This window comes from Rhizopus microsporus (genome assembly GCF_002708625.1).
Source record: "Rhizopus microsporus ATCC 52813 unplaced genomic scaffold scaffold_11, whole genome shotgun sequence".
NCBI classification, from domain to species: domain Eukaryota; kingdom Fungi; phylum Mucoromycota; class Mucoromycetes; order Mucorales; family Rhizopodaceae; genus Rhizopus; species Rhizopus microsporus.
The window spans coordinates 134,609-152,817 of NW_019671926.1; the positions used below are offsets into that span (position 1 = coordinate 134,609).

The 18,209-nt window shown below is 37.8% G+C and overlaps 9 protein-coding genes across 9 annotated transcripts; 4 read left to right on the forward strand and 5 right to left on the reverse strand.

Annotated features, from left to right (window-relative positions):
* Nucleotides 1-3,616: 3,616 nt before the first annotated feature.
* On the forward strand, nt 3,617-4,963 carry RHIMIDRAFT_297830 (MFS general substrate transporter; the record flags this gene model as incomplete). Its single annotated transcript, XM_023614287.1, has 1 exon — nt 3,617-4,963. The coding sequence occupies one exon, from the start codon at nt 3,617-3,619 to the stop codon at nt 4,940-4,942; it is 1,326 nt and encodes a 441-aa protein (XP_023464914.1). The 3' UTR covers nt 4,943-4,963.
* Nucleotides 4,964-5,483: 520 nt separating this feature from the next.
* On the reverse strand, nt 5,484-8,080 carry RHIMIDRAFT_292805 (TEA-domain-containing protein). The gene is made up of 8 exons (XM_023613927.1): nt 7,662-8,080; nt 7,560-7,602; nt 7,442-7,501; nt 7,269-7,385; nt 6,389-7,218; nt 6,191-6,337; nt 5,857-6,144; nt 5,484-5,805 (listed from the first exon to the last, which is right to left on the reverse strand). The coding sequence occupies exons 1-8, from the start codon at nt 7,851-7,853 to the stop codon at nt 5,497-5,499; spliced, it is 1,986 nt and encodes a 661-aa protein (XP_023464915.1). The 5' UTR covers nt 7,854-8,080; the 3' UTR covers nt 5,484-5,496.
* Nucleotides 8,081-8,514: 434 nt separating this feature from the next.
* On the reverse strand, nt 8,515-9,379 carry RHIMIDRAFT_257080 (uncharacterized protein). The gene is made up of 2 exons (XM_023611246.1): nt 9,080-9,379; nt 8,515-9,027 (listed from the first exon to the last, which is right to left on the reverse strand). The coding sequence occupies exons 1-2, from the start codon at nt 9,224-9,226 to the stop codon at nt 8,839-8,841; spliced, it is 336 nt and encodes a 111-aa protein (XP_023464916.1). The 5' UTR covers nt 9,227-9,379; the 3' UTR covers nt 8,515-8,838.
* Nucleotides 9,357-10,562, forward strand: RHIMIDRAFT_257081 (uncharacterized protein). The gene is made up of 4 exons (XM_023611247.1): nt 9,357-9,635; nt 9,689-9,730; nt 9,789-10,253; nt 10,316-10,562. Exons 1-3 carry the CDS (start codon nt 9,586-9,588, stop codon nt 10,144-10,146), a joined length of 450 nt encoding a protein of 149 aa, XP_023464917.1. The 5' UTR covers nt 9,357-9,585; the 3' UTR covers nt 10,147-10,253; nt 10,316-10,562.
* On the forward strand, nt 10,197-11,276 carry RHIMIDRAFT_244434 (uncharacterized protein; the record flags this gene model as incomplete). The annotated part of the gene is made up of 2 exons (XM_023610073.1): nt 10,197-10,253; nt 10,293-11,276. 2 exons carry the CDS (start codon nt 10,197-10,199, stop codon nt 11,274-11,276), a joined length of 1,041 nt encoding a protein of 346 aa, XP_023464918.1.
* Nucleotides 11,277-11,415: 139 nt separating this feature from the next.
* RHIMIDRAFT_204323 (CS-domain-containing protein) lies at nt 11,416-12,145 on the forward strand (the record flags this gene model as incomplete). The annotated part of the gene is made up of 4 exons (XM_023606750.1): nt 11,416-11,519; nt 11,574-11,706; nt 11,753-11,968; nt 12,023-12,145. 4 exons carry the CDS (start codon nt 11,416-11,418, stop codon nt 12,143-12,145), a joined length of 576 nt encoding a protein of 191 aa, XP_023464919.1.
* On the reverse strand, nt 11,750-14,373 carry RHIMIDRAFT_21458 (kinase-like protein). Its single transcript, XM_023607270.1, has 3 exons — nt 14,078-14,373; nt 12,230-14,021; nt 11,750-12,172 (listed from the first exon to the last, which is right to left on the reverse strand). Exons 2-3 carry the CDS (start codon nt 13,871-13,873, stop codon nt 12,152-12,154), a joined length of 1,665 nt encoding a protein of 554 aa, XP_023464920.1. The 5' UTR covers nt 13,874-14,021; nt 14,078-14,373; the 3' UTR covers nt 11,750-12,151.
* Nucleotides 14,374-15,576: 1,203 nt separating this feature from the next.
* Nucleotides 15,577-16,962, reverse strand: RHIMIDRAFT_257089 (uncharacterized protein). Its single transcript, XM_023611248.1, has 3 exons — nt 16,868-16,962; nt 16,018-16,789; nt 15,577-15,960 (listed from the first exon to the last, which is right to left on the reverse strand). Exons 1-3 carry the CDS (start codon nt 16,924-16,926, stop codon nt 15,601-15,603), a joined length of 1,191 nt encoding a protein of 396 aa, XP_023464921.1. The 5' UTR covers nt 16,927-16,962; the 3' UTR covers nt 15,577-15,600.
* A 1-nt stretch (nt 16,963) lies between these two features.
* RHIMIDRAFT_292809 (uncharacterized protein) lies at nt 16,964-18,065 on the reverse strand. The gene is made up of 3 exons (XM_023613928.1): nt 17,519-18,065; nt 17,167-17,472; nt 16,964-17,117 (listed from the first exon to the last, which is right to left on the reverse strand). The coding sequence occupies exons 1-3, from the start codon at nt 18,033-18,035 to the stop codon at nt 17,014-17,016; spliced, it is 927 nt and encodes a 308-aa protein (XP_023464922.1). The 5' UTR covers nt 18,036-18,065; the 3' UTR covers nt 16,964-17,013.
* Nucleotides 18,066-18,209: the final 144 nt, after the last annotated feature.

Genomic DNA, 18,209 nt, shown 5'->3' on the forward strand with positions numbered 1-18,209 from the left:
ACGTCTTTGATGATGTCAAGGTATTGCCTTTGTTAGTAATGATCAGCATTGATGGTTTCTTGAGAAAGGAGTTTCGTAATTTTGCATTTGACAAATCGGACAGCAATCCATTTTACACGTATTCTTGCCAGCCATGGACGAAGCAAGTTCAAGTATACACTGCGGGTTCCATTGCCAAACACATTGACAGCTCACCGATTGATCCGATGACTGCATTTGCATATGTTCTTATCCTTCAAGAGAAGAACGTAATGACGCTTGATGAATATAGTAGACTCTCGATTACGGAATACAGCAATACGGAATATCCGCGATATTGAAATATCGTTTTTGAAGGACCTCCACCTGGATTGTTGACGTATAAGCTTTATTACGGAATATCCCTGATTATGGAATGCCATTCGTGCTCCCGATAGGTATTCCATAATCGAGAGTTTACTGTACGACGACCTGACTATCCAGGATATCTACAAGACAGCCTTGAATATTTGTTCCTTTGGCAAAGACGCGAGTACCAATTTGACCCGACGCACCAAACCATTATGTGATGCTATGGCCAGCCAGTTCACAAAAATTCTCAAGCACGAAAAAGATTGCTCAGTGAAGTCCAGAAAAAGACTTCATTAGCACACGGAAGATGGAATCAATTTCGCTCAACAATTCAAACGTCAGCATCTTTGCACAAAATCTACTAATAGTACGCCAACCAGAGCTATAACTCCCGAGAAACCAAGTGGTGTCTAACATTTGTAACTAACGAGAAAGCCCAATCAGCTGGAACATTCAATTGAGCATCATGCTATGAAAAGGGTAGAGCTGCAGGAATGCTCATCAGATACAGCAGCCATATCAGCCTTAAGTAGGCATACTCTAGGAACATTTTGTAGCTTATATTACAATAAGTACTTTTCCACCGTATAATTTACATAGTCTATAAAAACAATCTTTAATTTAGTACAACAATGGCTTGGCGTCAATGATGTTGTTAAGGCAAAAAAAAAAAAAAAAAAAAAAAAATACAAGCACTCCGTTACAAAAAGAGAGTTTACGTTTTTTTTTTTTTTTTACCAAAGCCCATATTCCATTTCATTTCTCGTGATTTAGTCTTTCAAATGGATGGGAAATCAGCTTGAATGAATGAACTCACGTTTATTTCATGCCGTATTTAATACACAATCCATTGTTTGAAAAGAGATTTCGAAAATATTAATTCCTACAAGAGTAAAAATTTGACATGAATAATGCACCCTTCCAATAAATGATTTTACACAAAAAAGGGAATAAAAAAGACGTAAGAAGCATATATTTTTCTTTCTCTACTTTTTATTATATTTTATAGGAAATCTAACATGTCTTTTAAAAATTATCAAAGCAATGTTCCTAACATGTGCAAAGTGCTATCATCCTTTGAAAGAAGCCGCCAGTGTGGCTACGGCAAGATTAAGGACTTGTTTGTTTTCCTCAGTGGATTATGAAGAGTATTATTAAGAAGTGCAAAAAAGTTTCTTCTCAACTTGAAAGCTGTAACAGACTAAACAAAACTACTCTTGTTCTCAGTGTAAAGCGAAACTCAAAGGGAGCCTTTCGCTTACCTCCTTTGGGCAAATCTTTAGATCTCCCTGAATACTATGAAAGACTGCTTGATAAAGAAAGGGCTTTTGGATCCCATAAGTTTTTGTCCTTAAGCGTTCGTATGCGCAAGAGGTGTTGATGGGCTAAAGATCATAAGAGACAATGTGTTAGTGGAAAGGCATCATTTGGTCAGATGAGCCTCGGTTCATTATCCTGCGGGACGATATCTTTGGCTGAATTATCAGAAAGTAGAGTGCTATGAGTAAAGCGTCATATCATGGCCAGTCCTGACGTTTGACTATGGCACGGGGCCGCTTCTTGTCGGATATTACCCTCTAAGAAAAAAAAACTATTAAAAAATAATATTTTATTACATGATTCTCATATGTTCCAACATCTTATAAGACTATGAAGCTTTCCTTTCATTTGATTATACAATACATATAAGGTTGAACTTTAGGTCTACCTTTGTAATTAGTAATATACTGTCGACCGTGCTTTTTATTGTGACTTTATGTCATATTTTCTATCCTATATTCATTTCATCAATCCAGGTGCATTACATGCCATTGTATCCAGCAGATCTAGTAGCAACGATTCATTCCTTAAAAGGATCAAATGTTATACTTGTGGCTTCCTCAATTTCTATATCGATTAATCAAATAACTTATCTCTTTAAACCATATGTCACACACCTAGAGTATCATGTATATTCATCTACTCCCTTCTCCATCTCTGTCATTGCATTATAAAGACCATAAAGTAATGGAGTTTACCAACATGGACTGCAGTCAAGTCAAGTAGATTTGTTTATATCTACTTTAATTTTTTTTTTAAAAAAAAAAAGACGATAGCAATGGCCTTGTGATAAGCGATAAAGAATATGCGCTTTATAGCGGCAAATTCTAGCTTAAAAGTAAAACGAAGGACTTGCTGTTAAAATGGTCTTACTGATGTGAACCATGGGCAATCGATATTTATATCATTAATACATTACAAGATTTTAGAGAAAGCAACACATTGGAATATATGAGAGAAGTGGTCTTTCATATCATTCCTTCAAGTATTTCCATTTGATGATACATTATCTTGTGTAGCACCATACATAGTTATCTTTTGCATATTTATGGGTTAACGCAACCAATGATATCCATACAATGATAGTCCAAAGTTTCGATAGACAGGGGGAAAAAGATAGATTAACTATTAGTCATATGTTGACTTTATTTTTTCTCAAGGTGTCGTTTTTAACCCGAATGATAGCCTTGGTGAAATAAAGAATATAGTGATCTGTCCATGGTTTCGATCATGACTAATAGATATCCCTTTTTTAGCGCACGCGTCTATTTAAGTTACAAGAAGCAGTTTTACAACTGAGAATGAAAGCTTGAAATAGTCTATAACCGCTTCTATTCTTTGTTTTAGCTTTAAGTGTAGATATTTACATTTACAGATGATGGGAAATTTTATAAAATAAATTAAAACGGTGACAACGATTGCGAAATGACAAGGCGACTTTTTGCCGTTTTGGTAAACTCAGTTTATAGATATAATAGACCGCTATGGTAATGTTCTTGTGTATTGAAATTGTAGTTTAGGATACTCTCTTTCTAAAGCACATTCAGTATATAGTAAATAAAAGAAGGTTTCTATAATGTATGATCTCGTCCCCTTGATATATATATGTAGTCTAATTTTTCATAATGGACAAAAAGTAAAGTTTTGTAGATTCACACACGGAGAGAGAGTTCAACTGTGTTACTTCAGTTCCCCGATTTGAGTATAAATAGCAAGACAGTTTTTGTGTCCTTAATGCAAAAATATTGGGCAGAAATGGAACAAGAAAAGGTGTGTACGTCAAATATTGAAGATGTGGAAAAAAATAGCCATGCTTCAAGCTTTGTGACCAAAGAGCGAAATCGACAACACGAATTTACCAAATCACCAGCAGAGAGAAAACTAGTTAAAAAGATTAATTACACATTCATGCCATTTGTCGTCTTTATCATCTTTATTCAGGTAAAATCATTGATATTTTTCTTTAATGAAAAATACACTCATTGCAATCATCCAGTTTGTTGACAAGTCCACCCTTACTGTAGCCGGCGTGTATAGTCTTTTCCAAGATACCCACATAGACCGATCACAATTCAGCTGGCTTGGATCCATCTTCTACTTGGGCTATCTTTGCATGCAACCTATCAACAGTTACTTACTCCAGAGACTACCCACAGCACACTACGTTGGCACCGTTCTTATTCTCTGGGGAGCATGTTTAGCCTGCACTTCACTAGCCAAAAACTTTAGCCAGTTGGCAGCGCTGAGATTTCTACTCGGTTTCTTTGAAGCCATCACATACCCCAGCATGTTCCTACTAATATCCACATTTTACAGACGATCTGAGCAAGTACTATGGTTTGGAGTGATGTTTATGAGCAATGGACTTGCAGGCATCCTGGGCAGTGTTCTTGGTTATGCTATAGGGTATATGCCTACAGTAGGAGATATATCGCCCTGGAAATGGAACATGATTATTTTTGGTAGTCTTACTGCTCTCGCTGGATTCATCTTTTTCTTTTTCTTACCAGACACACCTTATTCCCGATGGTTCCGCTTGTCAGGTGAAGAATGCACAATTGTGGAGGAACGTATACGAGATAACGCCGTTGTTCGAACCTTTCATATCAACTACAGCCATATCAAAGAGGCGTTGCTAGAACCTCGCCTATACTGCTACTGCTTAATTTCTCTACTTGTCAATTTGCAGAATGGCGCATTGGTTACGTTCAGTGCGCTCATTATCTCAGATTTAGGATTTTCTTCTGGAAATTCTGTTCTTCTTAATATTCCTGGCGGTGCGGTTTCTATTATCTTGGTGGCCTGTTTAATTACAATTAGTAGACGGTACAACGAGGTCATCTATGTAGCCATGGTGGCGTGCACTATCTCTATGGCTGGTGTTATCTGTCTGGCGGCTATTCCTGGCGGGGGTGTTAAACTTATAGGGCTTTATCTCAGCTGGGCTTGTAATCCAGCCTATATTTTGCTTCAGACCTCAATATCGAGCAATGTGTCAGGATACACCAAAAAGATCTTTTACACCAGCTGTAATATTGTTTTCTATACATTCGGCAACTTCATTGGTCCTCTTATGCTCGTTCAAAAGGAGGCTCCTAGATACATTTCTGGTCTCTCTGGTTATGCTGCAGCTAATGCACTTTGTATTATATTATATGGCTATGTTCGATATATATATGTCAAAGAAAACAAAAAGAGGAACCTGGATCCAAATTCAGATAACATTGCCCTACCTGATGAACTTGAAGACCTCACTGATGTAGAAAACAAGCATTTTATGTATAGGACATAAAACTCCCATTCTCTCCCCGCGCGTTTTTATAATAATAAATTGAATGTAGTTTTATCTTGATATCTTAAAGGAATGACACGAACCAAGCTATCAATATCAGTGACTTAAAGAATATGTGATTCAGTTACGTAAAGTGATTCATATCAAACTTTATATAATAGCATCGATGTAAATTCCTGAAAGCACTTTAATAGCTTTATATGTGCACCAAGCTAAATAAGGTATTGAACTGGCTATCAAAAGGATAAAGGTTTTTCATCAAAAGAAAAAGAAGAAGAAGGGGCGGTTCTTTTTTAAATAGCACCTACTGTATCCTCCCCCCCCCTTTAGTTTATATAAACTGACTCACATTCTTATAATGCTGATAACCACCCCTCCAGTTCGTAGGATTATCTTTGTTGATTATAAAATGACATAGAATGACGTTATATTTTTGTAAAAAGTATTTACATAAACGTTTATTTTGTTTTAAAGGATGAACGGATCCGTCAGTATTACAAATAAATATATCATAAAAAAGAGAGAGAGAAAGAAAGAGAGGAAGGAGGCATAATTTATTTCCCACTCAAGTTGGCGGGAGGTGCAGACGTATCGACTAGCGAAATGTCAATGGTGCCTTGACCACGTTCAAACTCATATACCATGACAAGTAAAGGAGCAGCAATATCTGGTAAAGTGATGTTATTGTTCTCAGTATTTGTTCCAGACGTAGTACTTGTGTTTGGATTATCTGTCAGTATGAGCTCCTCTGTTGCGGCTGATAGAGCCACATCGGCAGATGTAGATGTTGATAATTCTTGAGAAACGAGAGAAGTTGTTGATGTTGTGGATTGAGTTAGTTTTGTTTCAACGTCTTCATAGACCTTTTTGAAAGTGTGAGTTGCATGTTGTAATTTATTGTTCCAGTTTATTACCTGAACCACACAGAGATTGTTTATAGCAATGTCTACTTCTTCCCAGGACTGTAAGGAGCGGATGCCTTTCATAAATGCATCAAAGAATTGGTTAACGTAGGAGAAACTGTACATGTATTTTGCTTCATTTAACCACAGAGCTTGTTGAACTTCCTTTGACTCCAATACAACGTTGCCAAATGAGTAAATCGTTGTTGTGCATTCAATCGTGCGACGATCCCTGGTCTCAAAGAAGGATGTATTGTTGAAGAAAAAATCTGATGTGCTTATACCTAAATTAAGCTTAACCTATGAACCATTTAATACAAAGAAATCTATAGTCTATTCGGCTTACTTTTGCAGCTAGGATCGTCAGGGCCGGACTGAGCGTGAGTTCTGAAATAGGAGGGCATTTTTCCTTTGCTACAGAAGAGCTGTCAATGGAAGATATATAGGAAGGTATACATTCGGGAATCGCTGCTAAGGTATGTGGCATGGTGCTCTACAATGACTCGTTAGTTTTCTTGTACTATAGATAGCGTGAAGACTTTACTGAAGTATCATAAGGTAATGAGTATTCTAAATATAAGCATATATAGTTTGGCCATAATGGGTAGATAGAAGGATCGATCCATGTGGACGCAGCGGCTTGATCAAGCGCGTTGATGCCAATCCCAGGCATAGAAAGCGAAGAGGTGGCTAATGAATTGACAGACTGAAATAGATTGAGATTAGGATGACTAAGTGATGTTTTTAAACTGTTATTTTTCTGTTTCTTGTTGTATTTTCTAATGCCTGATTTTTTCAATGATTTCTTTTGTGGTTGCTGTTGTTGCTGCTGCTGCTGCTTTTGACTGGTCAAGAAATCATTAATTGAATTTTGCTGCTCAAGCAAGTCTACAACAGTAGGTCCAGATTCTGAAGTGGAACTCGTCAAGGGAAATAATTGCTGCAAGACATCAGTTGTGGAGATGCTTGAAAAATCTTGTAGAGAAAAGAGACTGTTGTCGAAAAGAGGCATATTGCTGCTGCTGCTGTTATCCTCATTTGCTTCAGCCGTTGTGGAAGATGAAATAAGGGAATTAAAAAAGGGTTCAAAAAACGGGTCCTTTAGATCAAGCATGGACGTAAGCGAATTCTGTTGATCCTGGTAAACCATGTCAAACACATAATCTGCAGGTGATGGTGTGGAAGACACAGATGAGTCGTCTGAACTCATGGAACCACCTGGCCGTGAGGATTTTGCCTTTTGAGCATTGTTCAATTGACTGCGACGAGAGGTTGAGGTGGACATTCTTGGCTTTCGTTGGTGCTGGCGCACTGGTTGCTGTATCGTAGCAAATCCTTCATCGACATCCACTGAATCTGTGAGTAGTCTCATAACTATTATATCGATTAGAAGAAAAAAGGAATGGATTGAATTCACACTTTACAGTGAGGATCGTTTTTACGAGTATTTTTAAGTACTTGAATATGCGAAGATACTTGTTTTCTTGTTCTGATTTTTTGTGTTTTACGGAAAATGAAATCAGAGATAAGTTCGTTCCTTCCTACATTTAAAAAAAAAAGTGAGGAGGGGCAAAGGTGTGAGCGATAGGGATATTACCACAGGGCTTTCCATTCACTAGTATTTTTCGTCTACCCAATTTTGGAATTGTCTCTAATGCTAAATTATAGGTCAAAAAAAATTGATACACTAACTACGATAAGCTAAGGGGGAATACCTTCTATAAACGCTGCTTCAACATCAGGTGGCCAAACCTGTTGCTTTTATTAGAAAATGATGCTCATAAGTAGCGTTTTCATGATTTTTTATAAAAACAAACCTCTTCTTTATGCTTATTTGATGAATGTTCTTGTTTTAAATGTTGTAAGTGCTGCATTGTACTACTATGCTTCATTCTAGGTCTCTTCGTATCCTTATGGTGCTGACTGTCTAAGAATGGATCTGTAGCACTGCTTTGATTCATTGTGTTACTATCTGAAGTGAAAAAGATATCTTGAGCACAGGCCAGCATTGATCTTGAAAGACAATGACAGATAGGGGGAAAAGGAAAAGAAATAGGAAATAAAAAGAAAAGGGAAAGAAGAATTTGTTTCTATTTATGTTGTGAAGAAATAAGTAAATGTGCAGTATTTACGTCTGTGAGCCTCTTTTCTAAGGGGGACTTTTAAAAGGTGTCCCCCAAAGAGTTGAAATGAAGATGGGCCAAAAAAAAGGGATGGAGCGCAACTGAGGGAGCAGACTATCTTTTGATAGCATATGAGATAGCTATAGTTTTATCTATATTCTAGTTAAACCATCTTTCATATTTCGTATACGCCTAAAATAATAATCACAGTAGCGAATAGAGGTAATTTGAAACAGACAATTTAATTAAGTATGGTTTGTTCCTTTATTTGGTGCGCTTGGAATGGAATAGAATAGCTCTTCCTATAAGAGAAACTTTCTCTCTCTCTCTATCTATCTCTCTCTCTCTTTTTTTTTTTTTTTTTTCTTATGATTCGGAAGAGTACTAGTTGGTTTGTCAACACGACACCTTTACCTTTTGCCGTAAATATTTATTCTCACTTTGAACAACACGTGTCTTTTCTAAAAGCATAAAGAAAGAAAAAGAGACGGAGAGAGAAACAGAGAGAGCGCACTGAAGGTTATACTCTCTGTCAGGGCTTATTCATGCATTTCATCGATTTGTCTGTGTGTGTACAGCTGCTTTGTTTACATCCTGCAGCTTCCCGTTATGTCCCAATTTTATCTTCTTTCCCTTATATCAAACATAGATAGATGAAGCTCTCTTAATAAAAAAAAAAGCAAAGGTCGTTTATTCCTAAATAGTTTATCTCGGGAATACTATAGACAAAGGAAGGGGGGAGGGCCAACCAACCATGCAGCACCATGGTTTTCTTCTAAATTAAACCCAACTTTATAGAGTGACGATCATTCTTTGTTACTTTTTTAATAACAAGAAGGGAAACCTAAAAAAGGGTGCATATTTCCCTTTACTAATTCTCTTCCTTTCTATATTTAATTTTGTTGTTGACAGTAGATCGTTCCACTTTAATATCTATCGACTTATCAAATAGCTCAGAGGGTGGTACTTTTATAAACCGTTCTTCTACTGCCTTATAAGCATCTTGACTATTTCTATAGACAACAAATCCATATTGTCGATATCTGAATGTGCTTGGACACTAAGAGAATATGCTGAGTACACAAATGAAATCACCTTTTATAATTCCTTACTCTTATAAATCTATATTCAATCATGTCGCCGTATTCACCCAAGACTCTAAATATTTCTCGAGCGTGCTTCATACTAGGGATTGATGTCGACACTCTAAAGAATACTCGCATAGGTGAAAATACTGTTGATTTGATCAAACTTGTCATCCTTTCATTGCCATCAATTAAAAAAAGAAAAGAAAAAAAAAAGGGAAAAATAGGAACAAAGTGACAGCGAATTAATTTATTGATCAAGGGGAGGGGGAAGCTTTTGATTAAAAAAAACCAAAAGGGGGATAAGAAAGAAAGAAAGAAAAAAAGAAAGAAAGAGGGATAATTAAACCTTTATTATTAAAAAGAAAGAGATGAATACAGTAGCTTGAGGGCGCATAAGACACATAACAATCAAGCCTCAAAAATTAGTTTATGTGTAATGTTACACCTTGGTTTAAATTTATATCTCTCTTTCAAGCTTTTCTTGTTTCTTTTCTTTCGTTTCCTTTTCTATAACTACGCCCCATATATACATGTCATCAGAGCATTGTCCGACCCTTGGAGGATTAAGTGAAAGCGGATTGTAAGATAAAGTGACTATATGATTCAGACTTTAACTGTTTATATACAATAAAGTAACCCAGAGTTTGACTTGAAGCAGCTTGTATTAAATCCAAAGTAGGGACCTCTTTTTTTTTTTTATGTGTGCAGTGTAAGACTGACATCTATTCTATAGCAGTAACTATCACGTCTGGGGCTGGTTAGTCTCAGGCTTTCTAGTGCTTGTTACAGTAACGATCGCTTCACATACAATTAACGAACACCTTCACCACTATTGTACACCTGAAATACAGAAACATAAAGTCAGAGTGATAGCTTACCCAGCAGCATACGCTGTGTTAGCTTGGTTGTCCTATCTGAAATATGATTATGAGACAGTGATATTATTCTTTGCTAGATTATTTGAATCCTTTGCTGTATATAATCTATATATGTGTCTGCAAGCCTATTTACAACCCTATCGAGAAAAAAATGCAGGAATCAAGGAGGCGGTTTCAACAAAAGTATTTGGGATATACAACTTTAAGCTGTAATGTCATTTATTCTATATGGACACATGCTTATTTCTTTGTAGTAAATCAAAATGGGGCTTACACTTTCGCGTGATCACGGATATACTCGTACTTCAATTTCCAATTTGGTAAGTTCAATGTAAAATAACCTTACTGTTCCTATTTAGCAGCCCTATTTATTTTATGTTAGGAATATCATTGCTGCTTTCATCTCGATTATCACACAACTCAAGGGCATCTATTGTGATGGTCAGTTTAATCCTAAGGGTGCCTATGTCTATCTAGCCATCATTCAATTCACTTCTTTATCCATCATCCTTATGGCTTTATTCACCTATCTGTCAGTATTTGATAACGAGTGGAAAGACGGTAACATTCGAGCTCATGGCATGTTTTGGTGTGTCAAAGCACCGATCATGGTCATCTTTTACTTTGGTGACATCCTACTGGCCATCCTTAGTTATTTTGACGTAATCCATGACAGACCACCAGGATCACCTAGTGGAACATATTGGACAGCAGAGGCTATCAAGAACGGATACTACGTGCTCATCATTTGTACGACCATGACGGTCGTTGCTATCCTCATGCAAATCTATTTTGGCTTAGACGCCAGAGAATATCAAATAGAAGAACCAGACCACGGTTATTTTGAGGCATTGATTGATGGCTTTTTGGCATACATCCCTCAGTTCCTTCGTAACGTGTTTATGTGTGGAGGAGATACGGTCGTGTTGGCCAAGAAGCGAATGAAGTTAAGAAAGGAACGTCGACTGAGTGACGATGAATACAATCTATTGGCACCTGCAGAGGATACTGCCATGCCACATGAGTACTTGACACAGCCAGCACCTTCACTTCAGCATTCAAAACTCTATGACGAAGACATGCGATTCAATCGACATAACTTTAATGCTCTTCCATTGGAACCCTTGGTACCAATAGAGCAAAAGAAGCCTTTATCAGAAAAACAAGACGAAATAGCAGAGAAAAAGGAAATCAAGGCACCAAGTGTCCGATCTTCCTCTCTGGTTGCCATACCTCCTCCGCCTGCTCAACAAAATAGGACATTAGGTCGTAATGATGAGGTATCAGAGTCTATCAGTCAAGGTCCTACTCATTTTACTCCACATGAATTGGAAAGAAATTGAAATAAAAATGGAAAGGGAAGGGGCTGATTCTTCTAGAAAAAAGAAAAAAAGAAAAAATAACTAATGCAACCACGCACACACAAACGCTTTTTAATATCCGCCTTTTTTCTTCTTTTTTTTTTTTCTTCATAACTTGGTCATGTCTGATACTGAAGATTACGTAAAACCTGACGAACGCGAAACAGAACAAGAGAGACTCGAAAGAGAGAGAGAAGCCAAAGAACAGGCAGAATTACCCTACACGTAGGTAAAACATGAAGAGATGCACCTTTGGGACAAAGTTAACATGTGATAAAGTTGGAAACAAACTCTCCAAGATGTCGACGTGACCATTCCGGTTCCCAAGGGCACACGTAGCCGAGACGTCATTGTTGATATCAAAAAGAATCATTTCAAAGTGGCACTCAAAGGACAAGATCCTATTGTTGAGGTAAGCTCTACGAAAAACAACAATTGCCTATTGCTCATGATGACAGGGTGAGCTGTGTCAATCAGTAAAAGTAGACGATAGCACATGGACTATTGAAGACCAAAAGGAAATACTCGTTCACCTCGAAAAAGTAAACCAGATGCAGTGGTGGGAAAATGTGGTCAAGGGCGCGCCCAAGATCAACACACAAAGGATTCAACCAGAGAATTCCAAGTTGAGTGACTTGGATGGAGAGACAAGAGCTATGGTTGAAAAGATGATGGTAATATATAGTGTTGTTTGTTGTACTTGTATTTATTTATTATTTGTTATATAGTTTGACCAACGTCAAAAAGCAATGGGTTTACCAGATAGCGATACATTAAAGAAGCAGCAAATGTTTGAAAACTTCAAGAAGCAGCATCCTGAAATGGATTTTAGTAATGTAAAGCTGACATAACTCTCTCTAATTGAAATAAGGATCTTGCTATAATATATAATAAAAAATAAGTTTCATCATCGTATTCATCTACTAGTACATTACCAGCCATTGTTGAGCAGATCCACGCTGAAGAGGATCCCTACTCAGCAGTGTCTTGATGACATGACGTGTATGTTGATTTGGTATAAGTCTATCTAACTGTGGTATGTCCAGTTCTCTTTCTTCGTTCCACCTGAGTCCGTTATTGAGCGCGGGCGTTGATGGTGAAGGATGGGATATGAAATGTAGAATGGTTTCATCTTTGATATTATTCGGGAATAACGCTCTCTTTGTTTCTAGCTCATATAAAAGACATCCAAGTGACCATAGATCGACGCTAGCAGTTGCTACAACACCACTAGCTCCTTCTAATCCGTATGTCGTTGCCTTGGCCACCTCGGGTGCACAGTAACGAGGCGTGATGACTCCCACACACTCTTCTCCAATCGTCCTACTTGCTTCAAAATCAATCAACTTCCACTCTTTTCCAAAACGATGCATCACGTTGCTAGGTTTCAAATCACAAAAGGCAATGCCTCTACTGTGACACCAAGCAAGAGCCTGTAGGACATCTCTGACAACGGTTCGAGATTGTACGTCTGTTTTACGCATAAAGTTAACAATTGTCTCATCCAGTCGTTCCATGACAATGGCATACTTGACATCGTCCTCCTGATCCGCATCCTCATTTGCTTGCATCGTCAGTACCTCCAATAGATCCACCATGAAGGGTGATTTCAGCTTAACCAATGTGCGACACTCCCTCTCCCACGCTTCTCGACGACCAAACAGCTTGATTGCCAATGGCTGGTTCGTTTCTATATTGTTCACAAACAGGATCACATTAGACGGGCCAATGATCGGACGAATAGAGCTGTCGAGTTGATATCTTTTGGGCAGCATCAGCAGAATGGGCATCAAGAACTTGGGATGCGAATGGTGATGATCCGATATAGATGACGATGTGGATGGCGGCGTCACCCCTTTAGTAGATTGTTTCAAAATTGTAAATGACTCATGTAGACTTCCGGAGCTGCTACTATTACTACTACTGCTATTATTATTCGTGTTGTTCGGATCGTGGCTTTGGCCTAAAGACGCCAGTACATCCAACGGACTCATCCTACGATACATATCCACTTGCTGTGTCGATGGTTTTGAATCAATGCTTGTTGGAGGGGGCGATGCAGGGGGCTGAGTCACAGTCTGCGCGATGACGGGCATGCTGATGACAGATGATGGTTGGTGATGTGTGAGTGGTATCTGTTGACGTCGTCTTGCTTCCGTTGTATCCCATGTCTGAGTCGATGTGGTTGCTGTACTTAGTTGATGCGATGAATTGTTGATGTATTGTATGGGCGATAATGAGTCTGCAAATGTCCAGTTTTCGTCATCCCCTTCTCCTGGCATCGGCTGCGATGAAGATGATGCACGGTGATGATCAACCAGTCTGTGTTGATGAAGATCACGTCTTATGGCCATCGAAAATTCATTAGGCTTTTGAGCGGTGATCTCGTTAGGTACCTGACCATCTGAGACAAGGAGGACCTTGGAATGTCGAAATGATTCGCTACGTTGAGATCCATGTGTCGCTGCCATCGTGCCGTCGTCACTCATGGCTTCTAATACACCCGTTACTACCTTGTCTGAGTAATCTCCAATCTCGGAATGCCTAGCAAAGGATGTACTGCTCCATGCTTTAGACATTCGATAAGGCGGTCGGCCGGTGGCGTTGTTCGTGTGGTTATAATAGTACTCTTTAGGTGTTGATGAGGTCGTGTCTACAACAAATTGTTCATCTTCGTCTTGAATAGAAGAACTGTTTATATCCTTAGTCTCTTCACGCTTTCTTTTTCTCAAGAAAAAGAATAAGGCCAAGGCAGCTATGACAAGTAATGCGATACCACCTACCGTAGCACCCGCGATGATTCCTGTCTTACTGTGACTATCAGATCCCGCAGTGGGAGAAGGCGGTATAATTGTGGTGTTTGTTGAAGGAGGCGGGTTGAGATTAGGATAGCCTGTAGTCTTCACTTTAGTCCAGCTCCAGTTGTTGACATCCAATACGTACATATTGGAATCATTCGTTGCTGTCACACCCCATCCACCAAAAATGTATAATTTCTTATTTTCATTATCCAATACAGTTGAATGACCTACACAGCAAAGATAACAATGAACATCTTACATAGTGAATACCCATTATCATATTACCCATCCTAGGATTAGGACCATCTACTGTATTAGCTATTGATTTTCGCTCCCAAAATAAGTTTGGATATGAGGTTGCATTCAATACCCATACATCCGAGTCAAAGGGCTGTGTTGATCCTCCGCCAAAGATGATCATGAAATCGTCAAAACAATTGGCTGTGTGCAGTCTTCTTCCGCCGGGTGTGATAGATGTCGCTAATCCCTGTACATTCCAAGTTCGAGTACTTAGATTATATATATTGATAGCCTTTTACTTTAAAATGAGTCGTATGTCTTTTTTTTTTTTTTCAAATCTGTCCAATGATGCTTACATCAGATACGTCTGCTGGATTACCCGTTGTTGAACCACCAAAGGTAATCAGTGAGTTCATTTTCTTGATATAACACATTGTATGATCAGTTAAACCTAAACCATTTGAGCCTGTCGACACCTGAAATGAGCTCGCGTCTATAAAGGATAAAGTATTCTGTACGGCATTAATAATTGGAAATCCGTTATTATTGACTGATAGACCGCCAAAGGTATAAACAGTATTGTTGACAGTTGTCATAGAATATCCAGATACTTTGGCAGCAGCAGCTTGAAAGTCTAAAAAAAAAACATCATACACAAAGAGGAGGTGATGATTAAAGATCGTTTTCTTTTCACCCTGTCTCGTATTGAGCAAGTTCGGGCTTACTTGTAGTTGGAAAACTCCAGGTCCAACTATTTATATCTAATTTTTGTAAGACATTGGTGGTGGTTGTATTACTGACCCAAGTTAAGAGTTGTCCTTGACTTGGTAAGTTGGTGGCTCGAATGTAAATCTGAGGAAGCATTTCTATTCCATTCTGAACTTGAACTTTGGGATTGTACCATGAACCATTTCGTGAATCCCAAACCCAAAGTTCAGTTGATCCAGATAAAGAAGTTGTACTATAATTAGCTGTTGAATCTTGTGAACCGCCATAGACAATGACATATGGGTAAATGAAGCCTATAGAAGAAAAAAATAAAATAAAATAAATAAATGATATATAATTTCTCTCTTTATTTTTTATATTACTTGAAGCATGACCAGCTCTCCAAGGTACGTTTGTCTGTATCGAGCCGAGGTATTGAGACTGCGATGAATTAAATAATAGAAATAATAGAAATAATACAAATCTATTATAGTAATTTATTTGGAGCATTAAGAAAAAAAAAAAAAAAGAGAGAAAGAAAAAGAAGGGGAATGAATTTATTTTTTATTGTTTTTATTTTTAAATCTTGTCCTTTGTACCTTTCTTGACACTTGATCAAAGAACGCCTTATTCTCTTCTGGATACATTTTTCTGAACTCATCCCTTGCTGCTTGTGCTTTATTCTTATATGCATCTTTTTCTTCTTTTGATAATGACTTCCATTTCTCTGACACAATTGTACTTGCTTCATTCACTGTCAATTTTGGATTATTAGCTCTTACGATAGGCACTTGTTCTTTAAAGTATACAATCCAAACATTAGGTGGTGGTTTAGGCCGTTTAGCGAAATGAATCGCTTTATTCCTATAATCCTCTCTTTTCCTTTTAGACAATATCTGATATGCTTGCTTTTTTTCCTAATTTAAAAGACTGAGTATATTTATACTTTATACTTTTTCAATAAACTTTTTTACTGGATCCAATTCCTTCCATTGTTGTCCAATGATTCGGCTTAGTTCATAATTGTCCAACTCTGGATGCTCCTCTTTGATCTTTGCTCTCATCTCCTTGTTAAATAATATAAATGGATTATATCGATTCGTCGGCTTGGCTCCAGTTTTTCTCTGTTTAGTTTCTAATGTGCTGCTTTTGATCCTACTCGTTTGCAATGAAGCACCAGAAGTTGGTTTCCGTTCATAGATCTCATAGTCATTCTTTTCATCTTCTGAATTGGCAAGTTCGTCCGTGGGTTCATCAAATTGACTGGAGTTATCCATAAATTTATATTCTCCATCTTCATCTTCACTATATCCTTCTTGTTCAATATAGTCGTCGTCATCATCACTGTTATTATGACTATTGTCAAGCATAGAATATGTCTTTTTAGCTTGTGATCTCATCGATTTTCTCTTGATGATCAGTGACGGTTCCATGTCTTCTTCATCGTCATCGTCATCCATATCTGAAAACATACCACTTGACTGCTTTCTTTCAGATTGTTTTGGTATATATTCTGTTCTTTGTGTTGCTGCTATCGACTTTTCTGTAGTGTCTTTATTGTTTGTGGATGGTATCGATGGCTTTATCTGTTCGTTTTTCTCTTCAACTGTCTTTGGCTCTTCAACTGTCTTTTGTTTTTTAGCGGGTATAATATCGTCCAAGTTTCCAAACAAGTCGTCCATGTCAAAGTCCTCAATCGCATTTGATTTCTTGTAGATCCATGAGTAATAGCAACTATTACACTGACTATTGATATACACATATATATGTATATAAAGTGAGCTTATATCGTATGATATAATTGTATATAAATATATACTTTACGCTAAACAATCTTCATGTCTTAACTCTTTTGAATTACATGAAGGACAGCGATCATTCATTTTTTCTGAAAGAAAGAAAGAATAACGAAAAAAAAGGGTCACGTAAAAAAAATAAAATCAGGACGCGCGTAAGTACGCCAAAACTTTTTATTTATTTTGTTGACTGGGAGGAGGCGTCAGTGGATAAATAGGGAATTGAGTGCTTGCATAATCACTTGTAGTAGTAGCAAAGGTACGTTTTGATAGTTGATCTATTGACGAATAAGTATGAATGTAATCAAATATCGATATTCACTGTACCCATGACGCTTGGTATCGTCGAAATCTTCCATTCATTTTCGCTTCTTGAAGAGACAGGAGGACTAGGTAAATGATCTCTAAAGTATTCATTTTTACCATTAGGTGATGATTCTAGCCAGATACCAGATGAAGAAGGTGTAGAAGAAGAGCTTGCAAGAAGTGTAGAAGAATTAGATGGTGAAATGGATAGATTTAACATGGAGTGTGCAATGCTACTACTGTGTGAATTAGATGGTCGCATAATAGATATAGGAGTAGAAGACGGTGGCGGAGAGAGTGATCCGAATCGTGATGAATAAGGAGATCCTATGAGTACATTAGTTCTAGTCTTTTATATACATCTTTTCACTACCTCGTCTATCTTGAATTTCTTTTTTTTCTCGAGCAGAGTTTACACCTTGAACAGAATGACGATGTGGCCTGACCTTATGACCTTCTGAGGATGATTGAGTCAGTGGGCTTGGAGTAAATGCTGTCATCAGCCGTTCGATCCTTCGAAGTCTATCTTCAATTCTATCCATTGCTTCTACTGATGGTTGCTTGTTTTTTAAATGTCTTCTTTCGGAATTATTGACACATTCGATATTATTGGACGCACAGAACCCACATGGACTGCCTCCATCACATTTTGTCTTTCTTCTTCGGCAAGTTTCACAGGCTGAACCAGAACTAAGCCGTCTAGCTGCATGGGTAGAAAAGACACTTCGAGAATGATCATGAACAACACTATAGGCACAGTCTTGGTTTGCTTCGACACATTGTGTACAAGGTCGCTGAGAGTTGCAGGGACGCCTTCTTCTTTTACATTGTTCGCATGTTTTTTTTATGTATTGTTCAGTTGGTATACTCGTCGGTGCACTAGACGTCATATTTAATAAGAAGAAAGAAAAAAGAGAGAAAAAGAAGGTTATTTTCTATAATCTACACTTTTTTTTTTCTCTTTTTCCACTGTTTATTTCTTCTTCCGTCGGTTCTCTCTCCGGACCTGGGGCTGTGGTGTACAAAAGAGCAACGTGATTTTGATCTGGTTTCTTTAAATCCAT

Bases quoted from the DNA above. Each gene is read 5' to 3' on its own strand.
- RHIMIDRAFT_292805 (XM_023613927.1), bottom strand. From the start codon at position 7,853: ATGCTGGCCTGTGCTCAAGATATCTTTTTCACTTCAGATAGTAACACA. The intron at 7,502-7,559 runs GTATTCCCCCTT...CCTATAATTTAG, and splicing joins TGAAGCAGCGTTTATAGAAG to CATTAGAGACAATTCCAAAA. The intron at 7,386-7,441 runs GTAATATCCCTA...TTTTAAATGTAG, and splicing joins AGTGAATGGAAAGCCCTGTG to GAAGGAACGAACTTATCTCT.
- RHIMIDRAFT_257080 (XM_023611246.1), bottom strand. From the start codon at position 9,226: ATGACAAGTTTGATCAAATCAACAGTATTTTCACCTATGCGAGTATTC. The intron at 9,028-9,079 runs GTAAGGAATTAT...ATATTCTCTTAG, and splicing joins TTGAATATAGATTTATAAGA to TGTCCAAGCACATTCAGATA.
- RHIMIDRAFT_257081 (XM_023611247.1), top strand. From the start codon at position 9,586: ATGTCATCAGAGCATTGTCCGACCCTTGGAGGATTAAGTGAAAGCGGA. The intron at 9,636-9,688 runs GTAAGATAAAGT...TATACAATAAAG, and splicing joins GGATTAAGTGAAAGCGGATT to TAACCCAGAGTTTGACTTGA. The intron at 9,731-9,788 runs GTAGGGACCTCT...TCTATTCTATAG, and splicing joins CAGCTTGTATTAAATCCAAA to CAGTAACTATCACGTCTGGG.
- RHIMIDRAFT_21458 (XM_023607270.1), bottom strand. From the start codon at position 13,873: ATGTCTAAAGCATGGAGCAGTACATCCTTTGCTAGGCATTCCGAGATT. The intron at 12,173-12,229 runs GTAATGTACTAG...TATATATTATAG, and splicing joins GATCTGCTCAACAATGGCTG to CAAGATCCTTATTTCAATTA.
- RHIMIDRAFT_257089 (XM_023611248.1), bottom strand. From the start codon at position 16,926: ATGAATGATCGCTGTCCTTCATGTAATTCAAAAGAGTTAAGACATGAA. The intron at 16,790-16,867 runs GTAAAGTATATA...GTATATCAATAG, and splicing joins AGACATGAAGATTGTTTAGC to TCAGTGTAATAGTTGCTATT. The intron at 15,961-16,017 runs GTAAAAAAGTTT...CTTTTAAATTAG, and splicing joins AATGGAAGGAATTGGATCCA to GAAAAAAAGCAAGCATATCA.
- RHIMIDRAFT_292809 (XM_023613928.1), bottom strand. From the start codon at position 18,035: ATGACGTCTAGTGCACCGACGAGTATACCAACTGAACAATACATAAAA. The intron at 17,473-17,518 runs GTAGTGAAAAGA...ATGTACTCATAG, and splicing joins AGAAATTCAAGATAGACGAG to GATCTCCTTATTCATCACGA. The intron at 17,118-17,166 runs GTACAGTGAATA...ATTCGTCAATAG, and splicing joins GACGATACCAAGCGTCATGG to ATCAACTATCAAAACGTACC.